Genomic DNA, 24210 nt, shown 5'->3' with positions numbered 1-24210 from the left:
CACTAATATTTTGATGAAATGCTAATAGGAAATTGGATGAATTTTGAAAATTTTATTCCAGCATAATACTAATTGTATTGTTTTTAGTACTAATGAATTTTAAGTGGAAACTTTGCTCATTGCACTATTTCAACAATTTGAAGCTGTGAGGGAACGTTTTAGCATATTCTTCTCATAATAAGAGGACTTTTTTTTTTCTGAAAAGCATTATTATTCTGGTAGCCTAATGGATAAAGTTACTTACTCAAAAAATCCTGGTTTTACTGCGGGGTAAATAGTTACACTCCCCCTTGCCACACACACTCATGAAGCAAGGAGAAATTCACTATTGGATTAAGCAGATTGCTTCTATAAGTGGCATGCAATTTTGTCTGGTATATTTTCAGTGTATTATATAAACCTAAAATACCACTTTTAATACAGAGCCAACAGTTCAAAACTAGAAATAAAGAAAATGTGTAGTTCTGCCCTCCTTTAATTACAAATGCACTCTCCTCTTAGTAAAGGCTAGTAGTTTATTTTCAAGAAGTCTGTTTCTATTTTGCTTTATTTTTTGCGTGTTTCTCTAACAATGGGAAATAGCACTAGGTTTCAGTTTACGAAAGATCTGCTCCCTGACAAAACCTCATCACTTCTCCAATAGAAATCAGGCCATGAAGAGAATCTACATCACCCAGGAGGGCTGAGTAATATGCAAATCTTATTTTTTTTAACTTAGCACCAGTATTTAATATTTATCAAACACACCCCATGCTTCATTTTGGGTCTGATTTTTATCAAAACTTTCAAAGACAGTCAAAGAGTAGTGTGACTTTATATGCAAAGAAAATTATTATGCACTCAAGTATATACAGAGAGAGATGCTGAAACAAGAATACTGCTACCAAACAACAATTGATCTTCAGGCAAAACATATTGCTTTATTAATAAATATTGAGACAAATAACACACTTCTGCATCTTCTCATGTATTATCAGAATGTATAGAGATGTTTGATGTATCTTATCAAAGGTATGCAGAGGAGCTGTATGTAACTTACATACGATGGAATACAATTGTTATATGTCAACAAAACTCAACAGAAAAGTGTCACAGACAGACCCTGCATTACTGAACTGGGAAAGCTCTGAAATATTCCACTGATGAAGTAACTATCCCGACCCAATATAATCAATCCTGGCCCAAACCTCAAGATGGAATAGAATGAATCATTTCATCGTAAATTCAATTTTTGAATTATTGCCACCACTGTACCTCCCCTGGCATTTTCTTTTTACCTATCATTTGTCAAGAACCTTCTGTTAGCTCAACACTGACTTGATGCTTTATGTCTAATGGTCACAAGAAACCTGAAACAATATGTATTATCTGTACTGATGAAATGAGGACAGAATACAGCTCATGTCACGATGCTGGTGACCAGCAGGGCAGCCACTTAGATTTCGTCCTACTGCCTGAATGTCTGCTATTTTGACCCCAACTCTCATGTGGCACAACCATGTTAGAACAATGCCAATACAACAACTGCCATATTAACTCAGTAAACACATAGTCAGTCGAGATTACTTGTTCAAAAATTTGACCGAATTCATCAAATATTTTGGCATCCTATTGGACACAAAAGTGATCCTAATTCTCTATCCAGATGGCCAGGGGTCTAGTGTATGTTGATAAGAATAATGGAAAATATGTAAAACTTGTATTACAAAATTTCTTAATGAGGAAGGCAATTTTTACAGCTTTCATCAGCTAAACTAATCTGGACTTGATAGAAATGTCCCTTAGGCTACACCCACATGCTCAGCAACAGAGCTGTAGGAAACTTCTACTGATCATAACTTCATCACAAACCAAGCAGCTGGGTCTACCTTGACAAAACATATGACTACAGGAATCACCACTATGAAATTTTCACATACCAGTGTCACTTCCAAGAATTTACCAGTGAAGATATGGGAACACAGATTAAACAACATCCTAAGTAGATGCAAGTACTAAGTGATGGGCTGAGATTTAAACAGCTAAGTTCAGAGTGCTATATAGACTATATCACTCAATAGTGATACTGTCTCCTTGCAAATCCCAGCTGCACTGACATACAGACCCTATGAAGTTGGATTAAAAGTTGAAATGGAAATGTAGCTGTAATGGTAAAAAGGTGTTCTCTTGACAAAGTTCCTGCGAGTCACTTTCTTCTCTCCACTCATTTTTTTAGTTGCAGTGCTTACTCAAAAAAGCAGATACCCAACAGTCAAAATAACCACAGTGCAATGAACAAGTAATTTTAGTAGCTCTGTAGGGTGAATTTGTCCCCCAAAATGATATGTACACCTTATAACCCTTGGTACCTGTAAATATGGCCATATTGGGTAACAGGGTCTTTTCAGATATAGGGAAGAATGAAATCATCCTGATTAGGTTAGGAGTTAAATCCCAAGACTGGTGTCCTTATAAGAGTACAGAGAAGGATATGTGAAACAAGGGATACAGAGAAGAAAACAACATGGAGACAGAAACAGAGGCCAGAGTGACCCATCTGCAAAGCAAGAGTTTTAAGGACTGGCAACAGCTACTAGAGGCTAGGAGAGAGGCCTGGTACAAAGGTTTGGTCGGAGCCCTGAGAAGGAACCCCCACCACCTACACCTGGATTCAGAACCATGAAGGATAAATGGCGATTGCTAGCAGTCGCTCAGTTTGTGGCCATGTGTTATGGCAGGCCTGTGGCACTAACACCACAGTGGTTCTAAGAGCAGTCAGTGAAAACTGTCTACCTTAATATACCGGACGAAGCATGGACATTTCAAAGACCTATGCCCTTAGTTTGGCTCTACAGGATTTTATGTTACTGGCTTGTCGGAGCTGCTTCAGCCAGAAGTGCTGACACATGATTCAGTTCTCCTTCACACTTCCTGTTCTGCTAATAATTCTTCAGACTGTGAGTGCACAACATGTGCATGTGTAAGTGGACATTTTGGAACGCTTTACCATTACAGATAAATAATGCTATGATTAGCAGCCTTCACTTTCACTTTATTATTTATATATAGTCGTTGGTCACATTTTATTTTTTGTTGGGCAGAACCAGGTCTTTTTTGTTTGTTTGTTTATTTATATGTGCATACAATGTTTGGGTCATTTCTCCTCTCTTCCCCTGTCCTCCTCCCTCTCTCCACACCCCATTGCTTCCAGGCAGAAATTGTTCTGCCCTCATCTCTAATTTTGTTGAAGAGAGAGTATAAACAATAACAAGAAGGACAAAGGGTTTTTGCTAGTTGAGATAAGGATAGATATACAGGGAGATTCCTAGCATTGCTTCCATGTACAAATGTGTTACATTCTAAGTTGATTCTTCTCGAGCTGACCTTTTCTCTAGTTCCTGGTCCCCTTCTCCTATTGGCCTCTGTCACTTTAAAGTTTCTGCAGTAGTTCCTTTGCATTGAAGACATCAAATACCATCATGTTTTTTGGGTTTCTTACCTATTCTCACACCTCCCTTGTGTGCTCTCACCTTATCATGTGCTCAAAGTCCAATCCCCTTGTTGTGTTTACCCTTGATCTAATATCTGCATATGAGGGAAAACATATGATTTTTGGTTCTCTGAGCCTGGCTAACCTCACTCAGGATGATGTTCTCCAATTCCATCCATTTACTTGTGAATGATAACATTTCATTCTTCTTCATGGCTGCATAAAATTCCATTGTGTATAAATACCACATTTTCTTAATCCATTTGTCAGTGGTGGGGCATCTTGGCTGTTTCCATAACTTGGCTATTGTGAATAGTGCCACAATAAACATGGGTGTGCAGGGGCCTCTGGAGAAACCTGAGTCACATTCCTTTGGGTATATCCCCAGGGTGGGATTGCCGGATCAAATGGCAGATCTATGTTTAGATTTTTCAGAAGTGTCCAAATTTTTTTCCAGGGTGGTTGCACTAGTTTGCATTCCCACCAGCAGTGGACTAGGAGAACTGGGTCTTCGGACTCAGGGCCTTTCACTTGCTAGGCAGATGCTTTATTACTTGAGCCACTCCCCCATTCCTTTTTGATTTTGTTATTGTTCAGATAGGGTCTCCTGTTGTTTGTACCAAGATGGACTAGGACTGAGATCCTACACCCATACCTCCTGTACAGGAGGTATGGGATTATAGGCTTACTGGTTGAAATTACTTTTTTTTATTTGTGGTACCAGGGTTTGAACTCAGGGTCTTGCATTTGCTAGGCCATGCCCCCAGCCCTTATGCTAACTGACTAAGATGGGGTCTTGCTAACCTTTTGCCTGGGCTAGCCTGCAACTGTGATTCTCCCACTCTCTGCCTCCTCAGCAGTTGGGATTACAGCAGTGTACTACCACACTCAGCCTCTTGGTTGTGTTTCTGTTGGCACATTTTCTTTGTCTGGTCATTTTTGGTACCTAACAATATCCCAAAGAATAAATGTACAACAGGGATCCACTAAATAGTTCTATAAAATTTATCTTGAAGTGCTTTATATGGTCAGTGGCAATAGGCTAATTTTTTATAATTGCAGTTAGAAATATTTAAAGTTATTTTTGACAGCACATCCATATTTGTATTCTATTTTCTACATCTGAACACCTTCCTTTGAATTAATCTAATGTGTATATAATTCAAAATAAAGAAAACCTTAGTGAGAAATTATCTGTATTTAAAAAAATTATTTTTCAAAAAACAAATGCAAGATTTTTTCTATGTGCCATTTAAATCTTAAATAGCATCATTGTTTATCCTGAGGTGCAGGATATGTTAGATAAGGGGTTCACCACTTGAGCTATACCCACAGCCCTTGTGTTTCTATTTAGATTTTTAGACAGGGTCTCCCTATCTTTGTCCAGGTTGAGCTTGAACTCATGATTGGTCCTTCTGTCTCATATCTTGAGTAGCTGGGGTTATGTGCATGAACCACCATGCCTGCCCTAATAGTGTCATTCTTAATAAAAATTATTTATAAAGTTTGATCATATATGTATATATTTAAAGATAAATATGTGGTAGAATTTCATGGAATTGTTTACAACTGATAATTGTCTCTGTCAAGCATACAATAATATCCTATCTTTTGAAAAATTAATTCCACAATGGCCTTGGTACATGTACTTTTCCTCTTAATTATAACTAAGGATGCATCTCTTCATTTGACACCAACTTGATTAGTGACACAGCATATAATAAACTGTAACACAACACACACACACACACAAAATGAGTGATTAAAATGAACTGAAATGGTTACAGGTTTCTCCTACATTGATTTTACATAATATTATGTTTCATTAACATGTAAAAGGTCAGGTAGAAATGATTCACTTCTACTAGGCAGGTGTGGCTCAAGCTGTACAGCACCTGTTTGCAAGCGTGAAGCCCTAGGTTCGAACCCCAGTCCCAGACACAAAAAATTTTTTTCTTTAAGCTTACTAAAATCTGAGTCAAAGTGAAAGAGTTACTTTAAGTTACAAAACATAAAATGTGTGATGAAAATAAAATAAAAATAATATAAAATTTTGGTAATCATGCAATGTAGTGTGTTTAAATACAACTTTATATAAAGACTTATACCAAAATTCAAGCTAATAAAAGTTAAAGTTAATTCAGTGATATAAATTTAAAAAACCCGAAAGATAGCATTCATCATTAAAAAGGAGAAGAGAGAAGATAGTTAATGGTTTTTCAGACAACACTTGTACATTACTTCGTAGGTATGATATGCCATATCAACTGTGAAGGGAATTCCGAATTCTTCAGTTGTCTTAGTGTAAAAACGAACACCAAGAAACAAATGAAAACATTTGTAGATGTAGATTAGCAGACTTCTAGTTCAAAGCAATGAGATGAAGAGATGAAGAGCAGAGGGAACACAGCTGATCTCCAGCAACCCGCTTGTCCCAGGGCTCTACAACTTACAACGTCCCCTCAACAGCACTGGATTCAATTTGTTATGCCAGTGACTGTGAAAGATGCTAAACCTGGCAGTCTACAGATGAAGAGGCTGAGAATCAAATTAAAAAGTAGCAGTATGTGTTAAACAGCCTCTTCAGGCACCTTAAAGACCAGGTTACTGTCCACACCCAGAGAGATGCCTTTACCTTCCGAGACTGAGTTCTTCCAAGCCGTATGGATTCTAACTTCCGTTTATTATGGCCCTTTATGATTTGAAATATCTACCATTGTTATCTCAGTTTACTCTTGTATTCAGTGAAACTCTACTACTGACTATTTTCCACAGGATTCTGACAATCAGTAATGGGTGAACATTGTTTCAAAGGTGAGAAAAGGTCTAGAATATTTGTTATCGAGTTTTTGCTGATTTCTTTGTTTTTTGATGCACTTGGATTTGAACTCAGGGTTTTGCACTTGAAATGCAGGTGCTCTACCACTTGAGCCACACCTCTAGTCCTATTTGGGTTATTTGATCTCTACTTGATTGGCAAAAAATTGGGGTCCTTTGTGCTTTGTAAAAAAATTACTGAACTTTAAAAGGCCAAAATTATTCCAGGTAATTATGTACATTGTAATGAATTATAACTTTATTCATTAAATAGCAAACACAGTTTGCATGCCATATTTTAGTCTGTCTTTAACCCTTATTATTAGTATTTTGCTTTTACCCACCAATGACACACATTTGTGTTCTTAATGACTGCTCTCTCACTTTCAGCAAGCAATTAAGCAGTGAACAGAAAAGAGGCCTGGAACATTCCTCACCATCGTATTCATTAAGACCAGCTCGGGATCACATAAGGGAAGATTTATATGTCCTAGGTAAGCAGGTGGGGATGGGAGATTGGAAAAGGAGAGCCTCTGTGAGCGAGTGCATGTGAGAGGGACAGCATGATAACCAATGATGGGTACAAACACCCCATGCATATTTAGTGCGGCCTCATGCAACCAGGAGGAAGGAAACTTAACAGCCAGCAAGATGGACAGAAGGGAGAAAACACGTTCTGATGGTGTTGTCTGCTTCTCCTTTAGGTTAAAGCTGCACTGCAAAAAGAAAATTTTCGTGACTCTGTCGCATTATCCAAATAGCCAGTGACTCTGGGGGAGATGTCTAGTCCTTCATGTGTTTAATAGGTAAATTACAACACCTGCCTCAGTGCCTGCATAGTTGTTGGTAAGGAAAAAAAGATTAAAATTTCTTAAACAGGTTATTAGCCTCCTAAACATTTAAATACCCTAAACTCCAAGTTTAAGATACAGGACAATTAAAAAAATCCTTCTGACAATGAATCCATTCAAAGAGAATCAAGTCACGAATGTCATACACACGGATGAGGAAGAGACTTCAAAAAGAAAATAGCTTCAAAGTTTGAGTCTACTACCACTTCTTAAGGCTTCAAAAAGACACTATTTTGAGGAAGTCAAAAACTGAACTGGTGTAGTTATTTTGGGAAATACACTGCTGAAACTTTCTAAAATATTCTCAGTGAAAATGAATTTTAAAATTCAGGAATTACTTCTTCACGATGGCATTTCGGGTTCTTTCTGAGAATATAAAACCCTTAGCAAGTAGGGCCAAATTTCCTCTCCTAACCTTTCCACGTCAAGAATGAGATTGGCCAAGCAGATTCAACCCACCAGGGCCATAACAGCAGGGACTCAGCAGAATTTGATCACAGCCGCTTAATCTAAATTGAACTAGGATGGCTGCAAAATACGTCTTCCTTCCTTGTGAAAACTGAGAGAATTCTCATTTCTCTATGTCCCCATCTCCATCTTGCAGATTTGATTGCACTATAACTGGCCTGTACAAAAACCTTGTAAAACATGAAAATGAGGATTATTGTGAAACGTTTAATTAGTTGGATTTTCATAGTTCTTTTCTACTTTCTCTGATCAAGTCTCAAAAAGAAGGCAATTGATCAAATTAAAGAAAGAGAGCGAGAAAGAAGCAAAAGGAAAACAAAGCCCAGAGAAATGGCTGCTGTTGAAGCTCCACAGAGGAGAGGAGCTCAAAAAAACATTCGTTCCATCTGGGTCTGAATGCAGCACTAAAACTCAACTGCGCCAAGAGGCACTTTCTCCAAAATGTTGATAAAGTATGGAATTCTAAGGATTTAATAAGACAAGGATTGATTGGGGATGATACAATATCTTAACATCAGAAGCCAGTAATAACCCCAACGCGGGCAATGTGATTACATACATTGTTTTAGGACTTCAAACCAGCTGTACAAGTGTTGTGATTTGATATTCTTTCATGTAAAAATGACCCCAGAAGGCCCATTGATTGGCTCTGGTATTGACAATACTTCCAACTATCGTTCCTTCTGTTGTTACTGCTGCGATTATGACTCCACTCAAAAAGAAAACCATCAGACACCGAATTGTGTCGTGACAGGCATGCGCATAGGTTTATCAGAAGACTTAGAACCTATTTCCTCATTATTCAAAGTGAGATTTGACTCCATGTATCATATCGTGGTCATGGAAGAGAAATATAAATAAAATATAGTAAGAACAGAATTGCGGGAACGGAGACGCACAGGGAGCTGAACTCTGCCCCAGTTATGAGCATATAAGCATTTTCATGACGCCAGGGTATTCGTCTTTTTTATGAAAGCAGCTATTTACAAAAACTAACATCTGATGGATGGTTATTTCTACATCGTGTCTGCCTCCCTAAGTTCTTACTGAGATGATGTGTTGTCCAGAAATGATTTTGTGTCACACACACAGGAATAACTGGGGAGGGAGGGACAGCCCAGAAGAGAGGTGGTAGAAGACAGGTAAAGAAGACAGGCTAAGATAGTCATGCATGCTGGGAGCACGTGTACATGTCCAGACTTCACCGGACATGCATTTAGCAGCAGTGTTCCTTTTAATCACAAGAGACTGCATCCACTGTCCCACAGCTAGAGATTCAGAGAGAGTCTTATTTTCCTATTCTCTTCTAGGAATGGGGCACCTGTTACAAAACAAAACAGAAAGGATGGCTCACAGCGATAGGAAACAGAAATAAAGCTTTCAAATAAATGACAGAATAGACGTGAATCAAATATCCCAAATAGGAAGGCTAGGAAACGGGTATCATTTTCCAGTAGGAGAAAAAGTACCATCGGTAGCCAAATGGGAAAATATGGTCCATAGCCAGAATGTTTGTTTTTAAATTTGGGTTTATAAAAGATGCCAGGAAATCAAAGAGGTCTTTTAAAATATTTGAGTTTTCCTTTGAAAGAGCCTCAACTACTCTTTATGAAAAGAACATTTTTCTTGGAGAAACAGTCAGACATTATTTTCATACTAGAGTACCATGTTTTCCTTTCTTTCTTTGGTTAGTTTACAGATTCCAATAATATGAAGTTAAACATTTTGATCCCAAAAGGGTCACATAGAGATATTAGCTCACTGTGAAAATAATCATTTCTAAAAGGAAAATAGGAACCGTAATGAATCGATAAAACGTATGCCGTTAAGAAAGTCTTAATACGTATTCTTCCAAAGTGAACTATTGATAATTATAATGATCAGAGATTAAGATGTCTGATTATTCTATAAATGATGTCACTTCCATCATTTGTCTAATTTTTAGGCAAACATTCAACTACTGTTCCAATTTAGCAGTAGATTTAACCTTTGCTTCAAATTCCAGAGAAAGTGAACTCAATTTAACAGGCTCTGCAGAATTGCTCTCTTTTGTGTTCATAAGTTCCTGTGCCCTGAGTTTATTTGATTTGATGATGGTGGGCCAAGGGGAGACCCAGAAGAACAGAGTCTACACCCTATTAGTTCTGGACCACATAGTCTTCATCTAGAAAAGAAGATAAAATTGGAGCAGATTATTTCTAAAATCTGTTTTTCTTTTTATTTAGTTTATTGACCCAAAAGATCTAATTTAGTACTTCTTATCGTGGTCTGTGATGGGGCCAGCTGTATATAATCAAATGTAAACCACCAAGCTTCTGCCTTCATTAAGAAAGTCTTGCAGTGAAAAGGAATGCCAGCTGTGTTAAAGATGAGTTTAGCAGGCTTCTTATCTCGCTGTGGACTGGGAGAAGTTCACGGCGGGTCTCAGCTGCTCACTGTTCTAACGTGGTCTTCTTCCTACTCACTCAAATGCTTATCTTTAAGGATATCACAAAGCTTTTTTTGTTAAAAAAATATAAATATTAGTAGTATTCCATCCTATGGCAATTGAGAAGAGTGAAATAATTTGCAGGTTCTAGAATTACAACGCTCAAGCACACAGGTAGGTATTCATTAAATAATTAAGAGATTAAATATTAATTTTTACCTACCCAGACACAGCTCAAGGCAAGAAAACCTGAAGAATTAACCATGGATATGTTTGTTGTGATGCACACGAACAAACCTGAAGTTGGTATACGTGGTCTGACAGATACAAGTGTACTTATGGGCCAATAAACCAAAATAAGTCATTTAAATGGACAGAAGGATGTTTACAAGTTGGTTAAAATAATTGAGTATATTGCATCTAACTTATTAAGAATCCTAAGAATATAAAGGAAGGATCATTTGTGTGCATACACAGATATTTGAAGTACGAATGTCTTAGGAAGTTTGTAGGGTGACATAACTGTACTGTATACATAAGTCTAGTCATTTAATACAAAAAAAATCTATCATTTTCAGGAATTTCCTATTTGTGGAACTTACAGCTCAGTAAATCTCCATATTTTCTCTTTAGAACAGTCTCAATATTACATTTAAAATTAAAGAATCCCCCTACCCTATTTTATTGTATAACCATGCTATTTCAGTTAGGTGTGGATGTACATTTTAAGTACACATTTTTAAATATTAAACATTTACTCCAGAAGGGAAGAAGAGGAACACGACTGGAGACTTTTTCTACTGTCTGCATAAGTGCCCGACACTTTTATTATTCAGGTGCTTCGAGGCATCCTTGTGGTCAAAGCTAACTGTGACATAAATAATGTTATAGATCTACAAAAATGCACTTTAAATCCGGGTATTTCAAACTAAGGGTAAATGTCATCAGAAATGTATGCAAATGATTTAACCATTGATTCATTTCTTAACAATAGTATGTGTCTTTCACCCCTTTGCAGTAATTCGCTCCTGGGATAATTTTTGCCTCTCTCCATATACACGCACACAAACACCGCATTTTTATATGCGTTACTTCATTGTAAAGTGTCTCTTAGTGCTTCTGAGCCTGACTGATGTAAGATGTTATTTTGAACATGCCAAAGCATCTAAACGGCTCCAGTCTTTTCAGCCCGCATTCCTTGATAAGTGGCAATGCTGCCCACTTATCAGTCACTCAAAGTGACTGTAGCTGTCAGTTGTGTACAAAGCGCAATCAGTGTGGAAGCGGGGACACCAGCATTTTTCTTCTCAGCTTGAAGCAAACACGTTTTGACTGCTAGTCATTCAATTTTAAAGCATCCTCAATTAGGGGCGGATGAAGATATAAAGAAAACACATCCTAAACACCTCCACCAGGCACCAGAAAAATTTTATTGTTATCTCTTGATTTACCTTACGGCAGCCCCATCCCTCCTCTTTTTCTGGCTGCATGACATGGGTGCTCATGACAGCACACCCTCTATGATGAAAAGAAAGCAATAATATATTGCACTAACACTCTGGGACACCTCTGTCAGAACCTGATTACCTCTCCCTCTCTCTCTCTCTCTTTCTCTCACATCACCCAATAGAAAATCAAATAATTTACATTTTAAAATTTAAGCAAAACTCAATCTTTAGACTCATTCTGTTATTGGTGATCAACTTTTCATTCCATGGAAACATATAATCCAATGGAATAACAAGAAGACAGAGGAGAAAACCTAGCCAAAGAAAGGAAGGAATGGAAGGAGAAAATTAAAAAGGAAAGGAAACGACCAGTGGCTACATCAGATGTCCAGCACCAGGCATGGAAAAGCGATTCCAAATTGAAAGGGAATATAAAGTGTATTCAGAACCAAATGGAAGTTATGGGAAAAGAAAAAATAATACAGTATGTGTTTTTGCAATAGAGAAGATAAAGAAAAAGTAACTGATCAAAAAAAGACATGGAAGCTGAGTGCTGGTGGGTCCTGCCTATAATCCTAGCTACTTGGGAGGCAGAGATCAGAAGGATCAAAGCCAGTCCTGGCAAATAGTTCAAGAGACCCTATTTCGAAAATACCTAACACCAAACAGGGCTGGCAGTGTGACTCAGGCTGTAAGAGTGCCTATCTAGCAAGTGTGAAGCCCTGAGTTCAAACCTCTGAGTTCAGCAAAAACAAAAAAAGAGAAATCTGAATATGTGAGGGCACAAAAAGCTCACACAGTGTCTACCCAACATAAATTTATATAAACCTATAATTCAATATATGTGTATAAAATTGAAAGTAGCTCATTAATTTCTTTTAATTGCACATATATGTATATTATATATATGTAAGAGTTTACTTCTTAAAACTTCCTGTTTAGGTGTAACTAGAGGATTGACAAAAAATAATTCTTTTAAAACAAGCAATATTCATCTTTTCTAAATAAGACATCATACTTTTTAGATTTATAAGTGAAGGTTTAGTTACATGTAATATTTACTTATGTAGGATGTATCTTTTCTCTCACTCATAAACATCTATTTTCTCCATTTATAAAAGAACAATCTTTCATCTCGTTTACTGCAGAAAGGAAAATTAAATTATTTTTTAAAAATTCTGTCACATTTGTCAATTTGATAGGCTTAACTCAGTTCCATAAGACTAATTAGTCAAATTTTCTAGAGATTTTTCTGAATGAATTTGCTTAATACTATATTTGTAAAGAGAGAGGAAGAAGGTACCTTTTCAGTTTCTAAAATACTCAATTGTCAAGGGTCTCAGAATCTCTCTCTCTCTCTCTCTCTCTCTCTCTCTCTCTCTCTCAGAGGTCCTGCCATTCCCTGCCTGAATTCTTGTAATGATTAAGTGAGATGACCTCTGAGAAGGGTCTCACAAGGCTCCTCCTCCTCAGCACTGTAATGCAGAGTAATCCAACTCAAGTTTTCAAAATCTATAATGCCGACTCAAAAAGTTATTGAAATAGAATAACAATTCAAACTGGTTATGAATTATATACTTAAATAGCTCATGGTCTGGAAATCTTGGCTAAGATTATTACTTTAAAAGTTTATAAAAACAGAATACAGAGAAAATGGCTACTAGAACTACTAATTAAGAGGAGAGGCTTGCGGACCTTCGACAGGTTGATGAAGTTATACATTGTGTATGGCAGTACAGAGTTGATTATCCATTTTTTATATCTATCAAACATCTACATTATTTCATTCTGCTGAGAAATTCAGAATTACTGTCCAGTTTATCATTGTATACTATAATGAGTAATGTGTCCTACTTCATTCTTTCATCAACTTAAAATACTTATAAGTATTTTTAAGTTCTTGGATGCCAAGACACTATTATGGGTTCTTACTTATAGCAGTGAGCAAGACACATAATCCTGTTGGCTCCACAGAAATTACTGCCAAGTGTGTGTTTTAGTGGTGATCAGAGTACAGCAAGACATCGAGTAAATGTGTTTATTTACTTAGTATGAAGTGCTAAGAAAAAACGGCAGGGTAAGCACATTAGGGATGACTCGGGGATGGGAAGACCATTTTGGATCAAGTTGTCAGTGGTGGCCTCACAGAAAGGATGGCATCTGAAGAGATCTGAGTAAAGAAGGGTCTGTGTTATATGGTTAATTGGAAACAACATTCCAGGCCATGAGAACGGCAATTGTAAATGTCCTGATGCTAGAACATTCTTGGATGCTCCTGGAAACCAAGAAAGACAGATTTCTGGGGACAGTTAGAGAGACTGGCAGTGACCAAATATACTAGAACTTCATAGTCTAGGTTAAGGAGCGTGAATTTATTTTAAATACAATGATTCTGAGCATGCTTATAGTGCATTCAGATTTAAAAGATCACTTTAGCAAGTGTGTAAAATATCTGCTTAGAGGGTCAAAGGAAGAGACAGGGTGACAAATGGCAAGGCGCCTACTGCAGTAAGTCTGAGTGAGAAATGGTAGTAACATAGACTAGACAGTGAATGGGAAAACTTGGTCCACTGACAGTGTTTGAAGATCAAACCTGCCTTAATGGGTTAGTTGTGAGATGTGAAAGAAGGAAAGGATTCCAGAACATTTCCTGGGTTTCTGGCCTCAACAAATGAGAAATAGTACCTTATTAAGCAATGAGCTAATCAAGACAGAATGAATTTCAGGAAGCCAGTTGACAAATATGTTTCAGAAATGTGAAGTTCCACCTGTGTACTAGAGAGCCAGTTAAATAGGACATTGCCTCTGAAGTTCAGGAGAGAAATCTATGCTAGGGAGACAAATTTTGGGGAATTAACTTCAGAATGGAATCTGAAGCCACTGGACTAAATGATCCTGTTTAGCAAGTAACCATAGCTGATGAAGTCAGAAGATGAGCACCATAACAACTCATCCCTTCATGGAGGGGAAGAGAACTCATAAAATGAGACTGAAAATGGGGAATAGAAAGAATTGGGTGCTGGTGGCTCATACCTACAATCCTAGCTACTCAGGAGGCAGAGATCAGGAGGATCGCAGTTCGAAGCCAGTCAGGGCAAATAGTTCATGAGACTCTCTCGAAAAACCCTTCACAAAAAAAAAAAAAAGGACTGGTGAAGTGGCTCAAGGTGAAGGCCCTGAGTTCAAGCCCTAGTACTGCAAAAAAAAGAAAAAAGAAAATCAAATTCTGGGGGAGGGCATTGTAGCCAGTTGAAGAGCATTACATGAACGTGGGAGTGGCCATCTTTCTTCAATGCTGCTGTACCTCAGGCATGAAGAACAAGGAGACATTACCATTTCTGCAAATAGTCACTGTGGAAGAAGTAAACTCAGACTTCACTTTGGATTCTCCTTCAAGGAAAAACTGTGGGCAATCGCGGTATCATGAGAGTATCCTTACTACCTTATTTATTTTTTCTTACCCATTTTATTCACTGTTTGCCTTTGTTTTCTGAAGAAAAAATAGAACCGAACACATAGACATACATGCGTGCACACACGCACGCACAGAGTAGAAGTCTAGTTACTTCCTCATTGTCCATAAGTTACATGAAAGTTTACTAGCAAAAGCTCAGAAAAGAAGCTTTCTAGGAAACTGGAACAAATTTTCTACATGCTTGGGATGCCTAAAATGTGTGTCTCCAATGATGGCGGAACTGGGCTCTTTAAAGACTCACTCACATTATGTTACCATCCTGTTAATTTGATTGGCTTTCATTTTCTCCCTATTTGCTAGCTCTTTCTAGAGAAAAGAAATAGCAATTCCTTATGACATTGGGAGCACTTTTAGCTGTAGCATTTATATTCCTACGCTAGCATGTACATGAAGGTGAAACAAACAGAGGTTCACTTTAGGCCAGCATTGACTTCTGGCCTAAATTCTCCAAACCGTTCCATTGTGGTGACTCGCTTTGTTTTGTTTTGTGTCCCTCTGTTTGGTAACTATGTTCCCAGGATCTTATCTATGCATGGATGGACCTTCCTTTGTTACTGATAGGATGTGGACTGCAGAGCCTCACTGAGAAACAGGGTGTTCAACTTTGTGCACAGGTAACGTTGTTTGGCAAATGGGTGGAAACTCATGGGAAAACTGCTGCTGGCCTGTTTCTGGACTAGTCTGGGTGATTCCAGAAGAGCCTTATTTGCAACTCATGAAAGAATAGCTGCTCCAGACGCAGATCAGATTTAGATAAAGAGTTCTCAGTGGTAAAGCCTACTAGGTCACTTGTAACTTAGTTCACAAGCAGACTTCTCTGTATTATATCCCAGCAACACTGACTAGACAATAATTAACCCAGTGTTCACTTCAGAAATCATCCTAGAAAGATTAAAAAAGCACAGAAACAGTATAGAAATGGGGTAACAGGAAAATAAATAAGAAAGTTTATTTAAGACTCTGTATTTTAAAAATGAAAGAAAAAGAATTTCCTTCCATGAAATACATCTTTCATGTTTTGAGGATGAATTTCAAAACTGTGATTACAAATTCCAAACACTCTTGTCAGCACCACGCAACCAATCAATACAGAACAATCAAACCAGGCTTTGGTTTTCAACTAGGGTCCCAACAATAACATTAATCTCAAGATCGTATAGTTAAAATTCTGACTAAATATTAAGTATTTTTGTTTTTGTAAGTTCATCAAAAAGAGGTTATAGGGCTAGGAATCAGGTGTGAAGGAAAGGGGGTTTCCAGAGACTTGATTTACTCTTAGGCGTTTGGAGAACTTTAGGGTGAAATTAAGGCCAGTAGTGGGGGTGGGAGAGATGAGAAAAATAAAGAAATGGGAATTAGAAACCCTAGGATATCACAAAGTGGTGTGGGAAGGGGATGTAGAATGTCCTATAGACTATCTAGAACAGCAACACAAACCATTTATATTTAAATGGAAACAACTGGTATTGATTTTCAACTTCAGGATTGACTACCAGGTAAAGATCACATCTTATATGTACTCACAAAAAAACATACAGATTGGCAATTCAGAGTGAGAGAAGAGAGATGCCACCCTCATCTGATAAAGCACATGTCAAGAGACACTTGTCTACATGATTGAAGGAGAAAAGCGTGTAAGTTAAGTAAAGTTAAAATGCACCAACTAGAAGAATTTCATCTACATATAATTGTTTTGTGAGGTAAGGGAAGGGAGCCAAAGAGGATGGCAGAGCCAAAGAGGATGGTGACCTAAAGAAATCTTCATGCTTCCAGGTTAATGATATTTAAAGGTGGTAAGTTAGAAAGTGTGCTATAATTATCCTTTTAGTATAGAAGTAAAAATAAGGAGGGCTTTTAAAAAATAGAAACTTAAGGATTTTAAAGTGGCTTTTTTCTGAGAAATAGGCGTAGATTTAGTGTAAAGGGTGGAGCTCTGGATGGCTGCTTTCCTTACTTTCTGGTACTCTTTTAGCCATATGCTCTACCAATAAAAATGAAAACTCAGAGGCATGTCAAGCTACCCACATCTCTGTCTATAGACATGGGTTTGCCTACACAAAGAAAGAATAGGAATGACTAGTATTCTATCACTGGTGAGTCATCAAGAGACCTATGAAAATAGAGGCCTTAAAGGAGGCATTCACAGTGTTCCTTCTGAGCAACAGAACAGAGTTACAATCATTTGGCTTTCTTCTCTGCTTCTTCAGGACAGCCACTTGTCTCCTCAAGTGGCATTTCTGCTTCCAGAAAGAAAAAGGAAGAGGTCAGTGTTGCTGAAAAATCACTTCTCGTCTCCAAGTTTCCTCTTCCAATGATCTATCCGAATTCAGGAAACTACATCCTTTCCAATTGTGTATCTTTATTTCCAACAGCACAGCATTACCTGGAGCTAAAAGAGTTAACACATTTTCTTCTGAGACTGAAATGCTACCTTAATTGCCTGGTGTTTATTCTTGGCATTTCCAGTCACCCAAAGAGACCAGGCTACCTTGTAAGCTCTTTGTGCTGGTGGTTTTGTGAAGGGTCTTGTTGAGGGGGGTAAAATGTTTCCAACTTACCACACTCAGAGAAAGAAATCATAAATCAGCAGGTTGGTCAGGTGCTATTATCTTACCTTTAACGTTATTATGCTTTCAATACAATATCTCAATAGATTTCTTTCTGCATAATAATTTATCAAGAATTACCAAATCTCTAATGAGCTCAGAGAATTTTGGCTCCAATAAAATGAAACCTTTATCACAAATTGGTTGAGTTCATGACTACAACTTAATCATTCAATTGTACGTAGGTCAAGTTGTATTTTTACTTTTTAACAATAGGTTCCCAGGGAAAGAAAACTCATTTTAAAACTTTAGGCCATGGAGCCTTCAATGGTAGAATATTGGTGAAATAAAAATGAACTGAGTCAGAAGTCAGGACACTTGGAATCCAGCCATGTCTCACAAGTCACAACTCATATGATGCGGAAAAAATCTAACCTAACTTGGTTCCAGTTTATAAATGTAAAAGTGAGAGATGGGTCTAAATGAAGACTTTCTAAAAACCCCTCGTAGTTCTGAAATGCTATGAATTTGGAATAATAAAATCACAGTTTTCAGTGACTAGTGCCATGTGTGTATGTGTGAACATGTGTGTGCACATACATGCCCCTAGAAATCCTGGGACACGTTTCCTGGCTGGAAACATTAATTAAATTACCCATTATTAGAAATACAGAAAGAACAAATTTTTTCTCTTTAATGACATAGGGAAAAATCTTTAGCGCTGTGTACTCTCTACATACCTGATATTCTTTACGTAGTCATTAAAGTAACTAGGCATGAATTAGAGATTATAATTCCTACTTGATGGATGAGAATAATAAAACTCAGAGGCAGTAAGCAATTTTCCCAAGATCATACAGTAGATAACATATGAAGATGTGAAGACTGGATTTAAGTATATCTAATTCCAGAACACTGCTCTTGATCTTTTCGTTTCATTAAAAAAATTATTTAATGTTATTGAAATCATATTTTATTAAATATAATACTATACCTCCTAAAGAATCAAGTTGTTTCCTAGAGTACATTATGGATTGCACACTGCCCAACTCAGAATACAGGAACAGAAATATTTCCTTCTCTTTACACACGGCTCCAGACAGGATCAATGGCCCAGAGCTACTATAAACCCCGCACATGCTTACCTTATCAATCAGAAACAATAACAAGGGGCGATTCAGTACCAATTATTTGCCCCCAGGAGAACACAATGAACAAGAGTTAGAAAAGGTGACAAGAGGGAGAAAGTGCAGTAAGATTTCAGAACTCTCTGAAAGAAGTTTCAAACATGAAATCTCCCAGTATGGGAATCATGATAAATAAGCAGTTGAAAAGGAGTACAAGTTGGCAACAAAACTTTAAGTTCTATTGAGTATGACTGAAAAAGGGGAAGAAACTTAGAACTAGGACATGGTTCTTGCATACATGCCCAAAGCTATAGAAACCCCTTCTCATCAGAAGCTTCAAGAATAAAAGGGACTTGTGTCCCCAAGAACACTCAACTTGTTGTCATAATGGAAGTTGAGAAGAGGTCACTTATTTGCTTGCCTTGAAAGGTTTTCCTAATAAAGAATCAGGTCAAGATGAACCACTAGTCTTAGTTCACTATTTGAAATAAACCATTTAACTATCAATGTGAGAAATAGGTTATTTAGTGTAAAGATGAAATTAGGAAGTAAAATTGTAGAATATGGGTATGTTGGAATAATGAATAGAGTAAGAGATTTAAAAATAAAAGTAGGGTTCCTTCCCAAAAGAAGAATTGATCTGGGAAGATAGCTTTTTCTGAAATATTTACAAATTTCATCTCGGATAGTAATGTGCATTAAAATTTAGCTCGATACAGCCAATGGAAATACAAAAATGTTCTGTCTTTTAAAGCTAATAAGCAAAAATATCAGAGAGAGATATTGCTGAATAGTGAAAAAGAAGACTGATAGTTCTTAATGTCCTAAAATAAAGTATCATAAAGAATTGGATGTGTTCTTGAGGTTTCTCAAATTATGACATGATTTTCTTTGTAGAGAGAACTAATTTATGATGTTACAAATAGTAACAGAAAACCCTAATTCTTTTTTTTAATACTAATGAGTTGCGTGAATAAGCCTGGCAGAAAATAATAACCCTATAAAGTCTTTAAATGGAAGAAATGTTGACTGAACTTTCAATCCAATTAGAAATATGCACTCTTAGAGCTAAGGTTGTTTTATAAAGAAATTAAAAAAATCTCACAAAGCACTGATCCTAAGCATTTTAATGAAACTAGTTCACATGCAAAAATCTTCTGGTATCTTCTCTTTAAGTAAATAACTCTGGAGAAAAACTGGTATCAGCTCCTTTCATCAAGGGTTGAAAAACAGAGTTAGCAGGTCAAGAGAAAATTTAAATAACCTGGCTAATAAAATATGTGGTAGTGAATGTGTATGCTTACAGACAAATGTGTAAACTTGCTTATACTTTCTAAATAAAGATATATTTCAAATGGAAATAAAGATGTCTAAATCAACCACTCCTTTAGAGAGATCTCACTAAATGAATGAGGGAAGAGTTGGGGACCATTACCCTTCCTGTTGTTTTAACATAAACCAAGTGTGAAATCTGCCCTGCTCTGAGTTAACAAACAAGCTAATCCACTGAGCATTTCTGTGTAAACCAAATCATATGCCTTTCCTAATGTGTACACCAGGGTAATGTAATTTGTATTTATAATTGAAACAAACATTTTGGGGACAGCCTAACTGTCGTGTATATAACACTACAGCTCTCTCCACGTTCTCCCCATGTAGAATTGGAATACATTGTTTGCTAAGGTCCAGAACAACAAGAGCAGTGGAAAGCACATGAAAAACTGTAACCAAGATGAATAACAAAAGTTGGTGTGTTCATTTCTGCAAGGTGTTAAGGCTGTGTATGTAAGAGACGTAAAGGAAAGAATAGATTAATGCACTCCAGATATCAAGGAAAATTTAATCTATGTGAAATTCTTATAGGAGCATTTGACTGATCCTGATTTTTCTTTAAAAATTGTGATACTTGTCGTAAATTTGACTTCTCAGAAATAGCAGTCTCTATTTTTACTCTTCTTCCTCCCTGTCCCAGGCTTCCAAGGAAAAGGAGGAAGTGAGGACAAGGTGAAAAGGTCAGAAAAAATAGTCTTAAAAAAAATACCATGAGGATTTAGGGGGAAAAGTGGATCTGTTCTACATTGGAAATTTTTTGTTTCTACATATGCTGGTATGTGTGCTTCACACAACGATAGCGACCTCTTAGTAAACTAAGTAATTCAAATATGCTGTGATTTTCATAACTACTGTTTTTAAGACTGCCCAGCATTAACAACTTGCAAAATATACTTTAGAACTATGTTTTTAAATTAATGAAGCTGTGAAAATTAATTCCTTTTAAATTAGCAGTCTTGCTCTGTGCTCATTATGTATTGCCTAAAACATTCCCTCCTACCTTGGACTTAAAAAAAAAAAAAGAAAAAGAAAAACTTGTTTGATGGCTTTTGACTGTCAGATTCACTAATCTGCACCATCCCAAGAAGAGGGCAAACGCACATACATGATCTCTACCCACACAAGAAATATTAAGGCATCATATGTGATACCTTAAATCTCAAAACTTTCAGTGTGATGTTATTTTCTTCAAGAATTCTTTTTTTCATTCTGTGAACTGGTGGTAGCCAGCTGTCTAACATTTTGATCAAACAGAACTTCTAAGCTTTTAAAATTCTCACACTCTGCAAAGTAGTATGTACAATTTATCATACTGACAAAAAAAAAGTTTATCATACAAAGTAAAAATAAATTAGAATGTGAGAAGAATTCCTCTTAATAGTCAGGAGACTTTGCTTCTGATCCTTGTCCTGCCAGTAATGAGTTGTGTGATGGTAGACAAGTCATTTAACTTGCTCAGTTTCTATAGTCATAGTATTTCCAGGATTGATCATTTTTCAAGTACTTTTCTATTCAAAATTGTTTTCACTTAAGAGTTATAATGCTCCATTTTCTGGAACAAGAAAACCATCCACTTCAACACTTTGTCATTATGAAAGGGCTTACGAGCCACACCGTGTATGTCGTGGTCACATAACTGTGGGATGGTCTCCAAAAGGCACTGAAAGTCCATGTTAATGTAATTGGTGGAACAAATTGTTTATTGAGCCCTAAACATACTTATAGCCTATGTTTAGATATATCTTTTAATTCTTTTTAACAAAGGACTTGTTAAAAAGTCCTCATGGAAACGATAAAAATTTTAAAGTCTTGGTACCCTCATCAAATGGTACTTAAACTAAATGATTTGCCGTATTTCTGATTATGGAAATGTATCTTATTCACAGTGAGAAATTGCTGTAACTTCAATACCTTACTATTTCAATTATTAACAAACATTTTAAGCAAATAACCTGTTCCCATGAGGTAGGACTATATTAAAGTCAGTGAGCTTTGATTAAACAACATAAAGTCCAACGATCAGTTTAAACCAGAGAACTGAGTAACTCTACCCCAGACATGAATAGATAACATCATATTTAAAATATGCTGTTCACAATAACAGTCAAGGAAGGTGAAAACCCCTGGCTAGATCTGTTCTACATTTGGAATATCTCACTGGCTGGAGTATCTCATTGTCTCACAGAAGCTCTCATCAGATCACTAAAAATCCCAGGTAGATGGAAAAAAAGAAAAAAAACACAAGTGGTCTATCTTATCCAGGGTAAAGAAATGAAGTGAACAGGCCCAATAAGATAAAATGGAAGCAACTTTGTAGACAAATAAGTGAAAACATGATTGGTGCATGAATGAGATAACTTCCAGAAGTTCACTTCTGCTTCATGATTTTTATATACACTTAAAAATGTTCTATTCTCAATGTGGAGCTCCAAGAGAATGTTAAGTTTCTATCTCAGTGGAAAACATTCAACTATGAATCCAAGAGTTGCTTCCAGATGGAGTCACAACTTCATGAGTTAGAAACCTGGACAGTGAGAACAAGAGCTTGCTGCGCCCTTGCTGTGTGCCTTGGCACAATGCTGGACTTCTTGTTTTTATCTGTAATGTCTTTAAATCCTCCTAAAATCTCTATGAAGTAAGTGCAGTGACAGAAGAGGAAATTTTCAGAAAGAGAAAGAATTTTGTCAAAGTTCATCTGGGTAACAAATGGTGGGAACAGGACATCCCTGGCAACCTGCTTTATCATTTTGTGACCCACATGGCTACTCCTTTACTTCTTTGTTGTTGCACTTCATCACTGTGAATTTTTTCCTAAGAAGAAAATTGAGTCTACAGAGCCTTCCACCTGTTGTCCCCACGCAGCACCCAGGGTGGAGGTCACCATGCGTACTGCGTCCTTACCTACCTTCCTTATGTTCCACTTTGGCCACCCTTGGCCATTGAACACACTAGAAAAGTTCTGATTCTCTGGTCTGCTGCCTTTTTCTTTGGATTGCCACACCTGTGCCCCATTAGGAACACTTATAGGCACATTTCAAACATTAAAGCCCAGTAGAAATGAAACATTTCTCAGGATGAGCTGACAATAACTGGCAGTTCGCTAGGACTGAAGCCTTAACACAGAAGGGCCAGTGACAGAGAGCCAGGGCAATACCCCATGAATGTGGCCAAAAGGAATTTTCAGTTTGAAGGTCATTTCAAATAGGTCACATAAGAATGAGAAACAAAGAGCATGTTTTGATTGGAAGCAGATTGAAAGTAGGATTTCTGACCTGGATCTGTTGCTGGAGCAAGTTGATTTTGTGTTGCTGCTGCAGAAGCTGTTGCTGTTGTCTTGCAATCTGTGGAGAAATTATACATAAAGTGGTTAAAAATGCACTGAGGTCCAGGGGTAGGAGGAAGATGGAGACACCTATGTTCTGTTTTTCAAAGGTTTGGTTTGACACTGACCAGTGTGATGAGAGCAGTTGTGCCCATTCCCTAAACGATCAACAAGTCATCCTTAAATAGACTGGGACAAGATATTTCATCTCCGGGACCAGCTATGCTTTCCTTGCCTAACATGAATGAAGCCTGAGATACCAAAAGACTCATCTATCTTAGCAGGAGAGCAAAGGGTTTCATATACTCCTCTTCCTGGTGATATATTAACTACCCACTCTTTAGACACCTCAGCCCTTCTCTACAAAAGTGTTTCATAAGGAGGAGATGGCCCAGGGGTTCAGAGTAACACAAAGTATTGAGCACACTGTATTCCTCAGTGAAGGTCTGGTACTTTTATTTTTAATACTGTTCTAATTTTGGCCTTCCACAAACCCTTAAATGCCAACTCTTCAATACCCTATATAGTGTCTGTACCCATTTTTCTACCAAGGTGATTCTTGAGAAGGTCACCAACCTCTTGCTTCTCAAAAATTCTGAGATGTGTTTTAGTCTTTAGTTTTTCACATCTCAGCAAAGTCCAAAATCAAATGCTTTTCGTTCATCCTGAACTTTCTCCCTTGGCTTCTGGTGTGTTCCTCCTGCTCTGTCTGTTTAATGCTGCAATTCTCAAAGGCGCAACTGTACGCCCATTCTTTTCCCTGTACACCAACCCCCACAGCTATGCCTGCTGCTTCTGAACTTGTTTCTCTGGCTCTTGACCCTGGTTTTAAGCTTCAGACTCATTATGTGCACAAAAGCACTTTCTCAAAATCAACAGGTCCCAAACTGCAGGGGAGACTGAGTTCCACGTGGTCACCTTAACTGC

General features: G+C 37.3%; 1 protein-coding gene across 23 annotated transcripts in view; it reads right to left on the bottom strand.

The window, feature by feature from the left end:
* The window catches only part of Sox5 (SRY-box transcription factor 5), a 922227-nt gene that overhangs the window by 154736 nt on the left and 743281 nt on the right, over nt 1-24210 (bottom strand). For all 23 annotated transcript variants that reach the window (XM_074075856.1, XM_074075864.1, XM_074075855.1 and 20 more), the window contains one exon: nt 23234-23302. In XM_074075856.1, the coding sequence (XP_073931957.1) occupies nt 23234-23302 (69 nt within the window). The remainder of the gene's footprint in view (nt 1-23233; nt 23303-24210) is intronic.

Source organism: Castor canadensis, chromosome 6 (genome assembly GCF_047511655.1).
Source record: "Castor canadensis chromosome 6, mCasCan1.hap1v2, whole genome shotgun sequence".
Lineage (NCBI taxonomy): Eukaryota > Metazoa > Chordata > Mammalia > Rodentia > Castoridae > Castor > Castor canadensis.
Note: the sequence above shows the minus strand (reverse complement) of the source record. Positions and strands in the feature narration are given on the sequence as shown.